Below are 20513 nucleotides of genomic sequence, written 5' to 3'. Positions count from 1 at the left end.
GGCAAATTAAAATCTCAACCCAGAACTATAACATGGTGGGGAAATCTACTCGAAATATTTTCTAAATTATCCTTCAGGTGCTCAGCCACAACAGCTGCTGAGCCAGGGGGCCTATAGAGACATCCAATTACCATGTCTGCGCCTGCTTTAACCGTGACCTTCACCCAAATTATTTCACATTTCGGATCTCCGTCAATTTCCTTCGATACTATTGCACTTCTTATCGCTATAAACACGCCTCCCCCTTCACTGTCCAGTCTGTCTCTGCGGTATACATTCCAATCTGAGTTTAGGATTTCGTTACTGTTTACGTCTGGTTTCAGCCAACTTTCTGTCCCTAGTACTATATGGGCGTTGTGACCGTTTATTAATGAGAGCATTTCTGAGACCTTTCTATAGACGCTCCTGCAGTTTACTATTAGCACATTAATATTGTTATTCCCTGTTGCATTTTGCCTACTCCTACCTTGCCGCGTCTCAGGAGGCATCTTGTCGGGCCTAGGGAGGGAATTCTCTAACCTAAAAAATCCCCATGTGCACTCCACACGTACTCCGCTACCCTTGTAGCCGCTTCCGGCGTGTAGTGCACGCCTGACCTATTCAGGGGGACCCTACATTTCTCAACCCGATAGCGGAGGTCGAGAAACTTGCACCCAAGATCTCGGCAGAATCGTCTGAGCCTCTGGTTTAAGCCTTCTACTCGGCTCCAAACCAGAGGACCGCGATGGGTTCTGGGAACGATACTACAAATAGTTAGCTCAGATTCCACCCCGCGAGCGAGGCTTTCCGCCTTCACCAATTCCGCCAACCGCCTGTACGAACTGAGGATGACCTCTGAACCCAGACGGCAGGAGTCATTGGCGCCGGTATGAGCAACAATTTGCAATCGGGTGCACCCAGTGCTCTCTATCGCCGCCGGAAGGGCCTCCTCCACATCTCGGATGAGACCCCCCGTCAAGCAGACAGAGTGAACACTGGCCTTCTTCCCCGACCTTTCCGCTATTTTCCTAAGGGGCTCCATCAGCCGCCTAACGTTGGAGCTCCCAATAACTAATAAACCCCTCCCCCCGTGTGCCTGCTCGGACCTTGCTGAAAGAGCAGCCACATGTCCACTCACAGGCAGAGCGGGCGATGCCACACGGCCAGCCTCCACATTTACCCTCCGCCTCGTGCGCCGCGAACGCCGCTGAACCCGCCACTCCCCTTGGGGAGAGGGTAGCCCAACCGCGCCCGCGAAGATGTCTCGACAGCAGGGACAGTGGGTGAAGCATGTAACACCTGGGGTGTACCATGCGACGCACCAGACTCCCCACTGCCTCTACACTCCGAGGCAGCAGCCTGAAGACGGCTGACCGCGGCCATCACTTTCAGCTGTTCGCGAACAGTGGCCAGCTCCTCCTGGGTCCGTACACAGAAGTCACACATCCTATCCATCCTGAGAAATCAATTTACTGTAGAGAGTTAATCAACTTTTAACTAGACTGCTAATTCACTAAAGGCCGCTGATTGTTGACTAAACTGTGATTGCTAGCTACTTCTTGTAGAAAACAATGAAAATAGCACTACCTGTCTCTGGACTGTATTGAACAAACACTAGCACTACTGGCACTATGGTTGACTAAAGGGACGCTCTCTGTATTCAAAACAAACACGAAATCTATGGAACACTATTACTAGCACTTGACAATTAAAGCTTCCTAAAAGCAAAAACACACGGAAGAGGAAGTGACAAGTAAGAAAAATACAGTTAATACTTAAATTAAGGTAGCTCACTGCACAGCAGACGTGAAGCAGGCGGCAGTTAGGACGATTGAGTTACAGACCAAGCCTGGAGCACGTACCGTGTTTCCCACTCGTTACGTTATTTCACTTTGTTCACAATTGAAACTTACAGAGAATGTGTAGATCAACATGCTGCGTCCAGACGAAGCAGCGCCTTGAAATATTTATAATTTGATGTATAAATTATTTTAACGTTTTTTCAAGTTGTCGTTTACGAGCTACAGGAAAGTAGCGACGGATCCGTAAATAGTTTTTTGCGATAACACTTGGATACAAACTTTTAAAATTCTTTCACCATCCTGTGTACATTACGTCATCCGGTATATGTGGCAGCCTATTGAGAGCACACTATACAACTTGGTAGATGGAGAGCTCTATTTCTCTGCTGTTGACGGTCTGACTGCGATCCAACAACTGCAGATGGGTGGTTTGACATCGAATGCCTGTGTAATATTAGCTACGACGATATTGTGGTCTCATCTGAAGCCGGAAAATTGCATCATCAGATGTTACAGCTACGATATCTCAGAAATACAACAAACGTATTTAGTACTGACAAACACAATAAAACTCCAAACTGTTGAACTTCATAAGTTAACAGCTCAACTCTATCGAAAGAATGTTGCCAAAAAGTTTTGGAGTTAATGTGCAATGAATACTTCAAAAGAAGATTGTTGCACTTTTGCTACTTCACATAGGAACGGCAATAAAACAATATTTAATTGCCATCGGGTGTCTGTGTTTACTAACACAAAAAGAGAAAAAAATGTAAATTACAAAAATAAAATTTGTAACAATTTAGGAAAGCACTATGTGACAAACCATTCACGTGGCAGTTGGAAAAGGTTACCTTTAGTACTATTCCCCGCATCAGGTGCTTTCAAGAACACCAAAATGACGCAGATCGCGACCGTTGACTATAGAAAGCGCTATCTGGAACATGGCTCCTAACAGTAACTGTGAGTATGTTTACAACAAGGTTCAAATGTGTGTATATTCCTAAGGGACCAAACTGCTGAGGTCATCGGTCCCTAGAGTTACATACTACATAAACTAACTTATGCTAAGAACAACACACACAGCCATGCCCGAGGGAGGAGTTGAACCTCCGGCGAGAGGGGCCGCGCAAACCGTGGCATGGCGTATCTAACCATGCGGCCACTCCGCATGGCAGTAAGTTTACAAATAATAATGTACACGGACAGTTAGTTGCCGGAATTCATCTATTCTTAGGTTCGACTCAGGTTTCGAATTGCTATGTGTATGACTTGGAAAACAAGGTTCAAATGTGTGTGTATTCCTAAGGGACCAAACTGCTGAGGTCATCGGTCCCTAGAGCTACATACTACATAAACTAACTTATGCTAAGAACAACACACACAGCCATGCCCGAGGGAGGAGTCGAACCTCCGGCGAGAGGGGCCGCGGAATCCGTGACATGGCGTATCTAACCATGCGGCCACTCCGCATGGCAGTAAGTTTACAAATAATAATGTACACAGACAGTTAGTTGCCGGAATTCATCTATTCTTAGGCTCGACTCAGGTTTCGAATTGCTATGTGTATGACTTGGAAAACACTATATAAATGAATATAATATCATCGCGAGGTGTTGTTCAGAAGTCACACACAGTCAATGTGATTTAAACATCCATTTAAACTGTAAGATTAAAACTAGTATATCTATTGAACACAGGAACGTCAAACATAGTATGTTATTATTTCGAAACCTTGTAAAGAATACTCAGAGTATCATTTATTGATTTATTAATTTGATTCTTTCATTCTTCTATATTCTTCACCTCCTTTATTAAAATCGATTACTCAGTGATTCCTTTCGTATTATAAGTTTCGTATGCATTTGGCTATCATTTGACTTCATTTTTATTTAGTAATTTATGTTACCCTCAGACGTGGCTCTGAATTAGTGGGAAGGAAAACATGACCACAATTTGTGCACAGTCATAGAATTAATACCACCTTGCAAGCTAATAATTCTGTGTCAGTCACCAATGAAGTTGGTATTTATAATATTATTTAAATGATGGTAACCTTCAGCCGATGTAGGTTCCGCACTGACGTAGGTGGTATGCAGGTCGAAGGCCTTTTGTAATGCAGATTGCGCGATATGCTATTCATGTTGTGTTTATTGGTGTAATGTGGAGCAAACACCCTTTTCAGACTTCGACGTGCTCCAGCGCCCAAGCCGTGCGTTTCCGGAGATGGGTGCCTGTTTCCAAACCGATCAGTGTACCTTGTCAGACAACATCGTAAGCGTCGTTAGTTTTTTTTTGTTTGTATTTTTTTTTTTCTTTTTGGAGGGGGCACCCTTTACAGTATATACACGATGAAAGAGGAACTTTGTGGCGGATTGGGAGTCGAACGTGAATTTCCGGTTATCGCCAACGGTCGCTTCAACCACTTCGGCTATTCCAGCACACTTCCAGTCCACCCCAAATTCTCACATACCACACGTTACATACGTTCCGCCCAATCTCATTGTTCACAGCCTGGCCTAACTGCCGCAAGGGGTCGAACGAAGAGCGCATCTGCTGTAAGACGTGTATATTTCTATTGTCTATTGTCAAATCACAATTTATGAAAGATGTTAATATTTTATTAATAAGATTAAGTAGGAATAATTAATATTTGTCATGTTGGAAATAATTGTGGTAGAAGGGAATGTCTGTACCGAAGTATCGTTGGCAGGAGAGACCGCACATTGATATAATTTTAAAAAGGGCGGGAGGGACCGCGTATGGATACATTTTAAGAAAAGAGCGGGAAAGACCGCGCATTGATACATTTTGTAATGGTAGCAGGGATTTTCGGCACCAGAAAGCGTTCTTGGCGGGAGAGACCGCACTTTAGCGTTCGTAGGAAGTCAGTAGTAAGCGAGATGTGAAGCGAGTCGGTAGCAGGTCTGAAGCGAGAGATTGAGAGGAGCGGTGTGTCTGCCAGCCACCAGCTATGATTTACAAGAGATTATAAACGGATGTACAGAGACATCAGCTAACTATTATATAAGGGGAACTAAAATTATTGAATTATTTTTTTTTTTTTTTTTGAGAAATTCAAGACTACTGAAGGTATGTTTGCGCAGTGCTAGTGGAAATGATTATTGTAAAAAGTAAGTTCCATTTGAACGTTCGTAAAATCATTTCATTCAGAATATAATTAATTTTTGCCAGCAATATTGCATTACTGATCATAATCCATCCCCAAAACCATCAACGTAAAACTCTGCAAAATTTTATTTTTGTCAGGAAAAAGTTTAACTATGAATTACGTAACTTCAGTCAAATTAATTAAAGAATAACGTCAGCTTTGCTATTAAATAATAACGTCAGCTTTGGTAATAAATACAGCCATTTATTATTACAGCACACCAGCAGCTAATAAAGTATAGTAAAATAGAGTAAGTATATTCATGTCGCAGTTCGATGTAGCAGTCAGATGGCGATCCAATAACAGTAAAAATGGTAAGGAACAGTTTTGGGTTATTGTAGATAACGACTGAGGGCCACAACGACGACACATTCTATGTTTCGTCGAAATAATCAGAAAATCACTTTTAATAAGCAGCAATTAAATTTGTATGCGAAGATTGCACTTATTATTATTGAGAAAGAGAATTCATTTCAAAGGCAAGATTTTATTTGTTATTATTAAGCAAGAGATAGAAATCCTAAGTGAAAGTGTCATAGGTTATTGTAGAAGGGAAGGTTGCGTAACAAAAGAGATATAGAGGAGATGGGAAGGTTTCACTACACTGGTGGTATCACTATTTTACCATAAAGGCTCAAATTTTCGCTTGTCACCATTGGATTAATTTCAATGCCCGACTGTAACTGATGTCGAAATTTCTCTTCTCTTTCGTGATGTATATATACGGGTGCAGGATCATGCGTCTATCTGTTCTTTTTGACATGTCCGAGGTTATGATCAATGAGGATAATGGATAGTGAACGCTACATGTGGGATTTTGGGTTGGTGAGGAAGAGTGCTAGGATAGACAGTCGGCTCTCAGCCGTGCTGCTCCGCGCGCCGTCCGACGCTCCGCTCTCGGCGGTGTTTACTTCCGCGTCGCGGTGTTTGTGTCTATCGAGTCCAGTACTAACGTACACCATGGCGCACTCGTACCGCCGTCCAACGATCAAAGTAACGTTTCAGGCCGAGCATCCACGACCCAGAGCTTTCGAAGTCGAACAGTTCCTACGTGAGGATCTACGTTTGAACCCCCAGGACGTAATCGGCATACATTTTTCCATCACTGGAAGTGTTGTCTACATCAAGATGTCGACGGAGGAAATTTGCAATGACATAATTCAACGTCATGCCACCGGACTGAAATTTAAACACTCTGATGGACATATGGGTGCTGTGACGGTCGCCCATGCTGGATTCGGTCTCCGGACATTGCGGGTGTTTGAGCTCCCGTTCGAGGTGCCTCAGGATGTGGTCATTGCCGCTTTCCAACCATATGGCACCGTCTTGGGTCACGTCGCGGAGAAGTGGCAAACATTTACGACCTACCCCGTATTAAATGGCGTCCGGCAAATAAAAATTGAGCTGACGAAACATGTCCCATCGTACCTGCTGATTGGCGGTGTGAGGGCCATCGTCATGTATGATGGACAGCCACGAACGTGCGCAGGATGTGGCCAGGAGGGACATGTACGTTCCGAATGCTTACACCGCCGTTTAATACAGACGCCGTTACGTGAAGAGACCCAGGCTTCGACGGTCACGTCCTTACCCATCACCTACGCCAAGGTTGCACAGGACCCCGTCGTACCAATCTCGATTGCGCCAGCAGCATCGTCAACGCCACCCGCCGCAGCACAACGCGCCGAGGACAAAGCAAGGCGTCGCCTCCAGTGCTCGCTTCAGGACCGTCCGGTTTGCAGACCGAAACCGATGTTGCTGTTGGAACCATGGACGTCGACCTCGGTGTCGTGCCGACGTCTGCCTTTGTCCAGACGGGTTCGGCGTCAGACGACGGGCGACCACATTCTGATTCAGAAGGCCACATCAGAAAACAGCGGTCGCCTCGCAAACACAGGAAACGACGACGAACGCCTTCCGATGACGCCCTTTCTCAGACGGCCCCACGAGATGTCGACCTGATGTCTGACGGTGATCTCCCACATTGCGTCCAGTCACGCGATGTGGCAGCAACAGGCGCCCCTCCTGTGACGCCTACTCTCCCAGCCAGGGACGTGTCCTCGCCGTTGTCAACGAATGATGACGACGGTCCCTCTGCCACTCATGTTGCGGAATCCACAACACCCGTTCCGGAAGTACGTGACCGTCACATGTCCACGTCGTCAGCTTCCTGGGCCGATGACGTTGAAGAAGAAGTGGAACAGACTGCCAGCGTGTCTGCACAGGAGTCCACCTCGGCGACACTGGGGCTGGCGCCCCGCCAGTAATTATCACCACGGCGGGGCCACCGGCGGGTCTCCACCTGCCGGCTACTTCTACCGCACGTTCTGCAAATACTGAGGGTGGCCGTACACAGCAATATCGTATCACCACGTTGAATCTTGCCATCATTCGTGCCCCCCATAAACTGGCCATGTTCAGAGACACTATTTACTCTGCGGATGTGGATATAGCACTCTTACAAGAGGTGTTTGTGGCTGACTTCCTAGTTCCCACCGGATACACCGCCCATGTTTCCCCCGCATCCGATAGCGGTAGCGGCGTCGCCATCCTTCTACGCGACGGACTCCCTGCAGAGGACGTCATCTACCTCCCCACTGCGCGAGGTATGGCCCTCACACTGTTCGGCGTGCGTATTATTAATATCTACGCTCCGTCCGGCACTGGCCGCCGTCATGACCGACAAACTTTTTTTGCCGAAAGCGTCACACCCCTCTTCACCGGTCCGTAGGACGATTTGGTACTCGGTGGGGATTTTAACTCGACACAAGAGCCCGCGGACCAACTCCCGCGACATTCCCCTTGTGCATCTCTCTCAGTGGTCATCGACCGTCTCCGTCTTGTTGACACATGGAAGAAGCTCCACGGAATTCAACCGGGCTATACATTCTACACCTCTCACTCGTCAAGCCGCATAGATCGCATCTACGTTACCCGCTCCCTTGCTGATGGCACACGTCATGCGGAAGTCTGGCCCTTGGCCTCTTCAGACCATGATGCGTACCTCTGTGATGTCACTCTCGCCCGACAGCAAGTGTGGCATAGTCGTGGTCTGTGGAAACTCAATGTCGCTCACCTGACCTCCTCAGACTGTCGCCGTATGGTCGAAGAAGCGTGGGCACGCTGCCACTATCGTCGAGAAGCCTATGATTCCACCTTATCATGGTGGCTCTCCTGTGCGAAGCCGACCCTCAGGAAGACTCTGATGAGTTATGGGAAGGAATTAAAGGCGTGGCAAACTAATACCCTGCACTTCTACTACACCGTTCTACGTGACTGTACGACGATGCCTTTCTCGCCAGCCCGGCAGTCGATGGTCCATCGCACGAAGGCGCAAATCTCCTTGATCATGCGGCGTAACTTGGAAGGCACTGTACTCTGTTCTCGAGTTTCTAATCGAATCCCTGAAGAACGTCCGTCGATGTACCACCTCCTTCAGGAAAGACAACGACGACGACGAGCTCTGATCCAAGTCCTCACTGATGTGGAAGGGCGCCGGCACGACACCCAACAAAGCATCGGTCGTGCTCTCCATGCTCATTTTGCCGGGCTCTACGCAGCCGTACCGCATTCTGCAGCACTGGTCACAGAAGTCGCTCAGCTTATTACGAACACTCTTCCGGAGGATGCAGTGCATGACCTCCAAGACGACGTAACCACAGATGAAGTGGTAGACGCTATCAAGGCGGGTTCCGATAATAGATCTCCTGGACCTGACGGTATACCCATCGAATATTATAAAAGTTTTCACTATTTGTTGGCTTCCACGTGGACGGCAATCGCACAAGAGCTGATGTCACCGATGACAGTGGTCCCGAGCACCTTTCTAGAAGGAATTATTATCCCCGTACATAAACCGCGCGGGTTATCGAGGGTCCAGGACTATCGACCAATTACTTTGCTCAACAGCGACATGAAAATATTCACACGGCTACTGGCATCGCGACTCAAGAAGGTCGCACGTTACGTCACATCCTGCGACCAGACTTCCCTAGGAGGCGACAACAACATCCGTACGGCCCTTTGCCGTTACAGAGACGTGATAGCATTAGCGCATCATCAGCGTCTCCCTGGCGCCTTGGCTTCACTGGACTTTAGCCAGGCTTTTGACCGTGTTGACCACTTCTATTTACGGACAGTTCTTCAGCATATGGGTTTTCCTGGCGGTATTGTCACAGTGGTTATGCGCCTGTTGAGTAGTGCAACCTCTAAAATCATGTACAATGGTCGTCTTACACCGTCCCTGGTCATCGCACGATCTGTACGACAAGGATGCCCTCTTTCTACGATTTTTTATGCTTTCGCCTTGGAACCCCTGCTCCAGGGCATGCGCCAACATTTGGAAGGCATGGCTGTGCAAGGCCACCGTTTTTGTTGTACAGCCTACGCAGACGACATAGTACTATATCTGCGCAGTGAAGATGAAGTACGAGCAGCACTGACATGGGTGGCGACTTACGGAGAAGCGTCGGGGAGCTGCCTCAACATGTCAAAATCCAAGGTCCTGCTCATTGGTGAGGGCTTGCCGGAGAGATGCGTTGCCCCCCTTAGTGTCGCCGCCACCATACGGTGTCTTGGACTTGATTTCACAGCAGACCTGCGCCGCTCAGCGACTATCAATGGTAGACGCTTGCTACAGACAATCAGAGCAAATCTCGCAGATCACCGGCTACGAGCTCTCGACGTTATCCAACGCGCGCAATGCGTGAACATGTATCATGCTTCCCGTATACCACACGTGGCCCAAGTACTACCAGTCCCAAATCTCCTGGCGCGACGACTGTTGATGGCTTTCGGCTCCTTCGTCAGCTCGGGGATGTTATTCAAGGTGCAGTATGAAATCCTTGCACTGCCACGAGATCGTGGCGTGGTGGGACTCATCCACGTGCCGACTCGTGTCAAGGCACTATACGTCAGCTCCCAACTAAAACTTTGGCATCGTTGCTCGCAGAGCCTTACTAGCCTCCTGCTTCACAACTTTGCACCGGCCTCCTTGTCCGCCCCAATACTGGTATCGACAATTCCAACCCCCTTTTATTACATCCAACGATTTTTCCTGGAGTTCAGTTATATCTACCGGTCCTTACCACTTACACGTTTGTACCTCACGAAAACAGTCTCCGAATTGTTACAACAGTGCCGCCCGTCCAACCCCATCGAACGTAAGTATCCACAGTACGTGTGGCGACACATATGGAAGGCGATCCATGCGCGTTTTCTCGAATCAGATGTTCAATCAGCGTGGTACATCACCGTGAATGGCAAACAAGTTAACCGAGATCGTCAGCACCGCATCCATCTCGCCGATTCATCCCTCTGCACCCACTGTGGAGTGGATGACACGGATGTCCACCGTTTCCACTGTGGCACAGCGCTAGACGTCTGGACACTTGCGCGGCGTATTTTGGCATTTCTTACTCGCCAGACACCGGCTCAGATCAACGTCCACATGCTTTTGTATCCCGATAAGACTTTCTACCCCTCCGCCAAAACTAACTCTGTGAATTGGATCTGTGGCCACACGATCCGCTATCTTTTTACTTCTGGCGACAAGTCTACGCTAGGATATTGGACTTATCTCAACGAACGACACTGCGTCCTGATACGCAACCCACGCTATAAACAATATTTTTCCAATTTCTTACGGAGCACTTTCGATGACCCACCTAGTAGCTGGAACGTCCACGCCCTGAGAAGCTGAAAACTTTATAAACCGAACCGAACTGAATAGATCTGCTACCCAGAACCCACGCCTACGCCATGAGAAGACACGTTTGGACGAGCTGGCATGCTGTAGGCGGATACACTTCAGGAGCTCCTGTAAGAACTGGACTTTAACTACAAGTCGCACGACGACTTAAAAAGCTTTTCCTTATTTATTCCTCATAATTTGTTCTTAAAGGAAAAATAAATTTGATTTTGGCTTTGAGAAACTTTTTTTTGTTCCAAAAGATTGCTTCTTCGCCAACAAGACGAAGGAGACTCATTTTTGTTTACTGGACGGAGAAACCAGTAGAATTGGAGTCTTTGTTTTCTTTCGGGGAAAAAAAAAATCCCTTATTTATTCCTCCCAATTTGTTCTTAAAGGAAAAAGAAATTTGAGTTAAAAAAAAAAAAAAAGATAGCCGAAGTTCTAAGGCGACTGTTGCTGGCAACTGGGGATCCACGTTCGAGTCCTGGTCTGGAACAAATTTTTGCTTGTCGCCACTGGCTTTATTTTAATGCCATAATGCGACTGATGTCGAGATATCTCTTTCATTATGTACATTTTTGTGTGACAATTAAGATATTTTCATACAAAACGAGAAAATATTTTATCTTTTCCCAAAATGGCTGTAGCTGCTTCTAAAAGGGGTCTCATACTCGCAGTGAGACTTCGAAAGGCATTTGTATTAATGCTTTTTATTACGTCAGGTACATCAAAGATCAGGATGAAAGACATATTCCGTTGCTTGTAGAGAAATTACTAGAGCGCTGTGTGTTAACATACCGCACTGTCACCTGCATCTGAATCGAGGTACGACAAATTGCAGATGTAACACCTGTAGACACATTCACAGTGCACTCCCTGTTAGTGGCAGCCAATAGCACACTAACAAAACTGTTTAGCCAGTGCTGTTATAGCTGTACTCCACTGGAATCTACAAATTCACTGACGGAAAAAAAACGCAACACCAATAATGAATTTATGACATAAACGAAAGTTGGTAGATGTGTTCTTACATCTGAAAGATTAGGCCTATTAAAATTTCTCACAAATCACGTAAGGCTCACTCTAGTAGTGCCACTATGAGGATGTAACTCAGGTTTGCTTTAAATATACGTTGTGACAATCGTGAGTGCTCGTTACCTTTGAGATTGGACGACTTTACTCAAGAATGCCTTTAATACAACGAAGACGCTGTTATCAACACCCCACCAAGTTTGACCGAGATTGTGTAATGGAGCTACAAGGAGCTGGATGTTCCTTCTGCGATATTCTAGAAACACTTGGCAGGAACATAGCCACTATATATGATATTGGCAGTGGTGGCCACGAGAATGATCGGTCGCAAGTAGGCTGGGTTCCGGAATGCCACATGTCACTATCGAGAGAGGAGGTCATCGCCTTTGGCTAATTGCTCTGGTGCATCGTACTGCGTCTGCAGCAGCGTTTTGAGCAGCAGTCGCCACCACGGTGACACAAGGAACTGTTAAAAATTGGTTACTTCAAGAGTAGCTCGAACCAGACTCCCTATAGTGTGTATTTCACTGACCACGAACCAACGCCGTTTGCAACTTCAGTGGTGCCAATCGAGAGCTCATTTAAGTGAAGGGTGGACGTCTGTTTTCTGATGAAAACTGGCTCGCAAGAATTCAGTTGAGGGTTCGCATCCAAACAGTCTGCATGTAAGGCACATTGGACCTGCACCTGCAAAAAATGTTTCAAATGGCTCTGAGAACTATGGGACTTAACTTCTGAGGTCATCAGTCCCCTAGTACTTGGAACTACTTAAACCTAACTAACCTAAGGACATCACACACATCCATGCCCGAGGCAGGATTCGAACCTGCGATCGTAGCGGTCGCGCGGTTCCAAGCTGTAGTCCCTAGAACCGCTCGGTCACTCCGACCGGCCCTGCAACTGTAGTTATGGTCTGGGATGCGATTTTGGCGATTTTGTATGACAGCGGGAGCCCTGCCTTGGTAACCCAAAGCTGCCCGACAGCAGATTTGTACATCAGTCTGGTGATTCGAGCTGTTTCATGAACAGCATCCCAGGGGGTGTTTTCCAACAGGATAACGCTCACGCACCACTTTTGCAACCAAAAATGCACTACAGAGCGTCGACTTGTTGCCTTGACCTAGTCGATCAGAAGATCGATCTCCAATCGTGCATATACGGGACATCATCGACGACAACTCGACCGTCATTAACAAGCAGCATTAACCGTACTTACATTGCCCACCCAAGTGCAACAGGCATGCAGCTCCATCCCACAATCTCACATCCTGTAGCTGTCCAACAGAATGCATGAACGTTTGCACGCTTGCATTCAACATTGTGGCTGCTACACCGGTTATTAGCATACTAGCATTTCACATTTGCAGCGGCTTTCTTGTGCTCATATTTACCTGTGATCTTGCAATGTGAAGCACTTAAATGTTATCTAGACAAGTGTACTCCCGAAATTTAATTACCCTACACTAATTATTTTTTGGTGTTGCGGTCTTTTTCTGTCAGTGTAATTGTCATAAAAATATTTTCATTCAGATCCCTTTTAAATTCGATAATTTGTATCATATTCTCGAGGCCGAACGTGGCAGATCACCAAAGGATTCCGTGCAAGTCTGGCTCACCTCCCTGTCTCGGAGACTGGCGCGCTGCGAATTACGCTGCAGGAACAAGTTATTGTTCTTAAACTTTGGTACCATTATATAAATGATGAATATAACAGCTATCAATAATATTGATAATCCTACCTATGTCATTGTTCGACACCCTTTGATCATCGTCTGATGTCACTCTAGATGTTCCACTTGAATTCAGAAAATACAGCAACCTAATGCTATACTGTTGTTAACTTTTTTCCACATCCATCTGTGTCAGGTGATCGACGGTATCAGAGAAATTGCATTAACAATTATGAAAATATTGCCAGTAGCACGGTGCGGGTTCTCGTGAAAAAGCACACAGGAACGAAACATTCTCTTTCTATAACAAAAAATTTTGTTCCTGGAATTATTTTTATCCGACAAGAGGCGCTGTAGTGCTCCAGTAGCTGCATTCCGACGATATTTATACAGGTACCAGCCTACGAGTACGGCTCAGGGGAAACCATGTTAAACCTTAATCGAAGAAATTTCCATCGTCAGTGTGTAGCTGAAGCACAGTGACAGGCAAACAGAACAAAGACAAACTTAAAGGCTCTTAAGCGTCTTTGGGATAAAGGAGGAAAACTTCCTATTCATTTCACATTATGATGCCTTACATTATTACGGAAACAATTAATTCTCATTATACGGCAGCTGTGGGCCTGAATCGTAATAGAAATAATAATAATTTTTCATTATAAAAATTCTATGTTATACATTGAATGGCTACTGAAACTGCAAAGCGCTACCGGAACTGTTTCCCGAGTTTAATCTTACCAGCAATTAAGAAGTATAAAGTTGACTGTGCTGCATGCAGGTGATACACACCAGACGGGGAGATACCGCATTCTGGTACAATTTCCAAACTTTCTCCTTTAGCCACCCCTGTAATAGAAGTTTAATATATTTTCTTACCCCGTTCTTTAATTGTGGTGTAAACTTTCTTTGTGTCACAGTATTTTTCTGAAATTACAAAAACTAGGAAAACTAAGACTTTTCGTAATGGGAAAACATGTTCTAACGTACAAGAGACGTAGCGCAACACATTTCTCTTCTCGGTCATTTTAGAATAAAAAATGCTGACTTTATTGTGGGAAATGGTGGATTACTTCCGCTTCAGCCTCCTGCAATTTTATGATGTTCCGATAGATGGCGGCCCAAAATATCGACTGTAGCAGGGGTGGGTTTCAAGTAAAGTTGACTGTGCTGCATGTGGGTGATACACACCAGAAGGGGAGTTACCGAATTGAGTTTCTTTTGGTGAGAAATGAGAACAACCCAGATGTTCATAGGCGCCTGCAGAATGTGTACCGAATTTTGGTAGTGAACAAAAGCACGGTGAGTCAATGTTCGGGGCGTGCAACAAAGTCGTGCAAACTCTAATCTAATATGTGCAAGCAGCTCGTGCACAGCTGTGACTTCTGTGATTTTGGAAGGTGCAGGCACTCTCATTCGAGATGGTCGACAGCTCACAGTGAAGAACTTCACAGCTCAACTTGCTATCTCTGCTGGTAGTGCTGACACACCCGTCCACCAGTTGGGGTATTCAAAGGTGTGTGCCCGCTGGGTTTCTCACCGCCTTACAGAAGACCATAAAGAACAATGATGGGGATCTGAAGGAAACTGCTTGCACGTTGCGAGGCTTATCCTGAAAATTTTTTGCCGAGCATCGTCATGGGCGATGAAACATGGTTTCATCGCTTTGAATTGGAAACAAAATTGCAATCCATGGGTGGCGGTTAAAATCTGCACCCTCAGCCGATAAAGTCATGGTGACAGTCTTCTGGAACCCTGAGGGGGTTATTCTCTTTGATGTCCTTCCTCGTGATACAACGATCAACTCTACAAAGTGTAATATGCTACTCTCAGTGTGTTCTTCGCCACAAAAAAGGAAACGAACTTCTCCTTCTCCATGACATGAGGACTCACACGAGGGTGTGCACCCGAAGAGGATCTCGTGGAACGTCATTGAACTGTTCTTCCTCATTCACCCTGCAGTCCCAATCTTGCATCTTTCGAGTTACATCTGTTTGGCCTTATGAGGAATGCATATTGTGGGATGCAATACGTGGATGATAGGAGGTTATTGATGCAGAAAGACTTAGGCTCCGACCTCAACCAATAGGGTGGTACCATGTGGGCATACATGCCCTCTCAGTGAGGTAGCAAAAATTTGTCACATTAAACGGAGATTATGTTGCAAAGTAGTGTTTTTAGCCAGAAAAATTGGGAATAATATGGTGTCTTGGAATCCTGAATAAACCGAAACTGCCCTCAAAAAGAAAGAAAAACATTTTGTGCATTACTCACAAAATGCCCCTCATAGAACATGGTCATGTACGTAGAGAGGGACATCCTATTTAAATTTAAAAGCATGGCAATCAAGCAAATAATACTGTATTAGTAGTCTACCTGTTACAGTATTACTCTACAACAAACCAATAATAAGTAACCTAAATCAGATGAAACCAGACGTATGTCACATTCCTGTTACAAGTTAAGCAAATTTTGAAGTCGATGCTCTGGGAATTAATATGAATTTCCATTTTCAACGCAGATTCAATGGTAAACGATTTTATTCTGTGTTAAGTTACACGATGGTGCACTACTAAAGAACTATGCCGTAACCGTCCAAAATTACTCAAATACTTTAAAAAAATGTACCCTTTTACTCATTATAAAATTCGATACGAGAAGAATTAATAATATATTCTACACTAAGGAGCCAAAGAAACTGGTACATCTGACTGATATCAGGTAGCGCCCCTGCGAGCGCGCAGAAATACCGCAACACGACATGCCACTGACTCGATTGATCTCTGAAGTGGTGCTGGAGGGAACTAACACCATGAATCCTGCAGGGTTGTCCATACGTCTGTAAGAGTACAACGGAGTGGAGATCTCTTCCGAACAGCACGTTGCATGGCATCCCAGATATCCTCAATAACGTTCGTGTCTGGGGAGTTTAGTGGCCAGTGGAAGTGTTTAAATTCAGAAGAGTGTTCCTGGGCCCACTCTGTAGCAATTATGGACGTGTGGGGTGTTGCATTGTCCTGCGGGAATTACCCAAGTCCGGCGGAAAGCAAAATGGACATGAATGGATGCAGATGATCAGACAGTATGCTTACGTACATATCACCCGTCAGAGACGTATTTAAAAGTATCAGGGGTTCCATATCACTCCAACTGCCCTCGCCCATCATTGCAGAGTCTCCACAAGCTTGAACTTCCCCTGATGACATGCAGGGTCCATGGATTCATGAGGTTGTCTCCATACCCGTAAACGTCCATCCGCTCGATACAATTTGAAACGAGACTGGTCCGACCAAGCAACGCGTTTCCGGTTATCAACAGTCCAATGTCGGTTATGACGGGCCCAGGCGAGGCGTAAAGCTTTGTGTCGTGCAGTCGTCAAGGGTACACAAGTGGGCCCTCGGCTCCGAAAGCCCATATCGATGATGTTTCGTTGAATGGTTCGCATGTTGACACTTGTTGATGGCCCAACATTGAAACCTTCAGAAGTTTGTGGGGAGGGGGTGTTGCACTTCTGTCACGTTGAACGATTCCTTTCAGTCGTCGTTGGTCCCGTTCTTGCAGGATCTTTTTCGGGCTGCAGTGGTGTCGGAGGAATGATGTTTTACCGGATTCCTGATATTCACGGTACACTCGTCAAAATGTCGTACGGGAAAATCCCCATTTCATCGCTATCTCTGAGCTGCTGTGTCCCATCGCTCGTGCGCCGACTATGGCACCACGTTCAAACTCAGTTAAATCTTGATAACCCGCCATTATAGCAGCAGTGACCTACCTAACAACTGCACTAGACACTTGTCTTATATAAACGTTGCTCACCGGAGCGCCGGTTTCTGCCTGTTTACATATCTCTGTATTTGAATACGCATGCCTATACCAGTTTGTTTGGCGCTTCGGTGTACATAGCTTGTGACACCCCCTATGAGGTTCATCTTCGCCAACTCACAGCGCCTGCGTCCCAGCAGAAAGCTGGTCGGTCACTACGTAGTGATCGCCGAGACGCGGACACTGGAGACATTCTGCAGCAATACAGGGGTAGGCAGGAGGACGCCCTAACCTCGTTTAACAATGGACATATTGCGAAGAGCCTGCGAGACAACGAGAAGCGTGCTGAAAACTGATGGACTCTTCCAGCCATTAGAATGGAACATAAAGAATCCGTTCGCAAATTCTACTCGTTTGGCAGCAGTCATTTTTTCTGAGTTAGAAAGCAAAAAGTGTCGACAATTCCAGCACGCAAAGGAACTTAGACAGAGTAGACAAAGCGCTAGAATTCGCACAGGGAGGCGTGTGACAGAAAAATGTTTTCTAGATAGTAAGAACGTTCTTCAATAAAATTCTTCAGGGTATCAGACCGCATCGTCATAATTTTAAATTGCGCCAACGTTTCGGCCAGCGTTGCAGCTAGCCTTCATCAGGGCCTTACGTTAACTGCTAAATGAACACACTTGGATTCCTTAAATAGCTGCACGAGAAAACCGTGTCGTTACTTGGTTGGCTGTACTAGGAGGAGGAGGAGGTGTGAAAGGTATGCTTTATTGGTGTTTCCTTTATTATCTGTTATTGGCTGAAATAGCTGTTTTCTATTGGTCTTTATATTAATCCACCCCATTGGAGGAGACGGACGAATAGCGAACAGGTGATGGCTGTGACGTCACTCTGTTTCCATGCTGACCAGAAGCCGGCTGCGGCGTGCCATTGCTTTGTGTGCTCGCGACCACTACTGTGGCTCTCCGCGTGTCCGCATGGGCCGCCACGGCACTGCCGCCGCTCCGTAGCCCTGCTATTGCAGGCAGCCAAGACCTCGGAAGCTTGTACCCGTCCTCTCTATTCATGTTGGCGGGTCTTTTGGCTATTTCTATCGCCTCTCTAATCTTTCTTTTGAAAGTGAGAGGCTGTTTCGCCAGGACGCGGGCTTCTTGAAAAAATATTGGTTTCCCGCACTCGTCCCGGTGTTCCGCCACTGCTGACTTAGTGTGTTGTTTCAGGCGGATATATCTTTCATGTTCCGAGAGCCTAGTGCTGATCGGACGTCCCGTCTCACCTATGTAAACTAATCCACACGCACAACCAATTTCATACACACCAGCTGTGTGTAGTTTGTCAACTGTATCCTTGATAGAACCGAGCATGTCTGATATTTTGTTTCTGCTTCGGAAAATTGGTTTGATGTCGGCTTTTCGTAGAATTTTGCCAATACGTTCGGTGACCCCTTGTACATATGGTAACACAGCAATGCTCTGTGCCTCCTTCTCCTCTTCCCTATTAGTCTTCTCCCTTGTCGACATGGTGCTGTCTATCATCTGCTTCCCATAGCCATTAGTTCCGAAGATGGACCTGAGGTGTTCAAGTTCTGTCTTCAGATGTTCTTCGTCGCTTATCCTGTACGCTCTCTTCGTTAGCGTGTGCAGGGCGGACTTCTTCTGCGTGGGGTGATGGTGGGAGGAGGCGTGAAGGTACCTGTCCGTATTGGTTGGTTTCCTGTACACTTTGTGGCCAAGTCTACCATCAGGTTTTCGATAAACTTCCACGTCGAGAAAAGGCAGCACCCCATTCTTCTCTGTTTCCATTGTAAACTGGATTTTTCTATGCTGTTGGTTAAGGTGCTTGTGGAAGTTCTGTAACTCCTCTTCTCCGTGGGGCCAGATGACGAAAGTATCATCGACATAGCGAAGCCAACAATTTGGACGTAATGGTGCGGACTGGAGGGCTGTTTCCTCAAATGCCTCCATGAAAATTTCTGCTGCGATAGGCGATAGGGGTGAGCCCATAGCTACACCGTCAGTTTGTTCATAAAATTGACCTCTCCACCTGAAATAGGTGGTCGTCAGACAGTGGCGCACAAGCTCACATACATCCGGTGCCACGCGTTCTTCTAGGATGTTCACAGTATCTGACACTGGGACATTCGTGAATAGGGATTTGACGTCGAAGCTAACCATCAGATCTTGGTCCGTAACACGCATTTCCTTTAGGAGAGACACGAAGTGAGTGGAATCCTTAACGTAGGACTCGGTTTGATGCACTAGGTGTCGGAGCCTAGGTGCCAGTTCTTTCGCTAGGTAGTAGGTCGGCGAATTTATACTGTTTACTATGGGCCTTAAGGGGAAGTCGGTTTTGTGTACCTTCGGTACACCATATATCCTTGGTGCCTGTGTCACTTGCGGGATGAATCTTCTGGCCTTGTCGAAATTGATTCTAGAGTGCTTGAGCAGTGCCTGCGTCGTTTTGATTACCTTGGCCGTCGGATCTCCCTGAAGTTTCTTGTAGATAGGTTCTGCGAGAATATCTTCCATTCGTTTGTTGTAATCAGTCGTGTCCAAGACTACAGTGGCGTTGCCCTTATCTGCCTGTACCACTACTAAGTGGGGGTTGTCCCTGAGTTCCTTAATGGCATGATATTCCTCAGCGTTGATGTTTTGCTTCGGTGGCTTTGCTTTATTCAGAACTCTGACCGTTTCCTGCCGGATCTTCTCCGCCTCCGCCTGTGGCAGATGACGTACCGAAGCCTCTACGGATTCTATAATATCTTCTTTTGGAACTCGCTTAGGTGCGACTGCGAAATTCATCCCCTTGGCCAGGATTGCTGTGGTTGCTTCGCTCAAGGTGTGGCTGGAGAGGTTGACCACTGTCCGTCGCCTGTCCAGCGTCAATGTTTCGTCCGTGGCTTTCTGTTGTAGTTTGTCGTACTTTCTCATCTGGCGGTTAGTAATACTATTGCTGGTCCTTGATGCTTGCTGAAAGGTTAACCTGTCGACTTTATCCCAGTCTTCCATCTGAAGTTTTCCGGCCAGAAATAGGTGCAGATCACACAAATTCCTGTTGCGAGCATCGAGACTTATGCGGATGTGGCGAATCCTTTCCCGTAGCAATGCTTTACTGGCGTTAACACAGATATTCCTCGCCTTGTTCGTTTTTATGTGAGACGTCAACCGCAAAGAATACGGCACAACACTCGTGTCTCTGCATCTCTTCAAAAAAGCAAGGTCATTCAGCAGTTTACATCTTTTTAAACGCAGTGCTTCTAACTTCTTGATGTTTCCGTGGATTTCCTGCCCATACAGGTTGGTTAAATGTAAGCGTAGGCTTCCGCGGCCGTTGTCTTCTTCAATAAAATTCTTCAGGGTATCAGACCGCATCGTCATAATTTTAAATTGCGCCAACGTTTCGGCCAG

At 46.3% G+C, this 20513-nt stretch overlaps 1 protein-coding gene across 1 annotated transcript in view; it reads right to left on the bottom strand.

The window, feature by feature from the left end:
• LOC124613346 overlaps positions 1-20036 on the bottom strand; it is a 37429-nt gene extending 17393 nt beyond the window's left edge. The window contains exon 1 of the mRNA XM_047142043.1: positions 19575-20036. Within this exon, the coding sequence (XP_046997999.1) occupies positions 19575-20036 (462 nt within the window). The remainder of the gene's footprint in view (positions 1-19574) is intronic.
• Between the last annotated feature and the right edge of the window lie 477 nt (positions 20037-20513).

This window comes from Schistocerca americana, chromosome 4 (genome assembly GCF_021461395.2).
Source record: "Schistocerca americana isolate TAMUIC-IGC-003095 chromosome 4, iqSchAmer2.1, whole genome shotgun sequence".
Taxonomy (NCBI): Eukaryota; Metazoa; Arthropoda; class Insecta; order Orthoptera; family Acrididae; genus Schistocerca; species Schistocerca americana.
The sequence above is the reverse complement of the archived record's forward strand: the minus strand, read 5'-3'. Positions and strand labels throughout refer to the sequence as shown.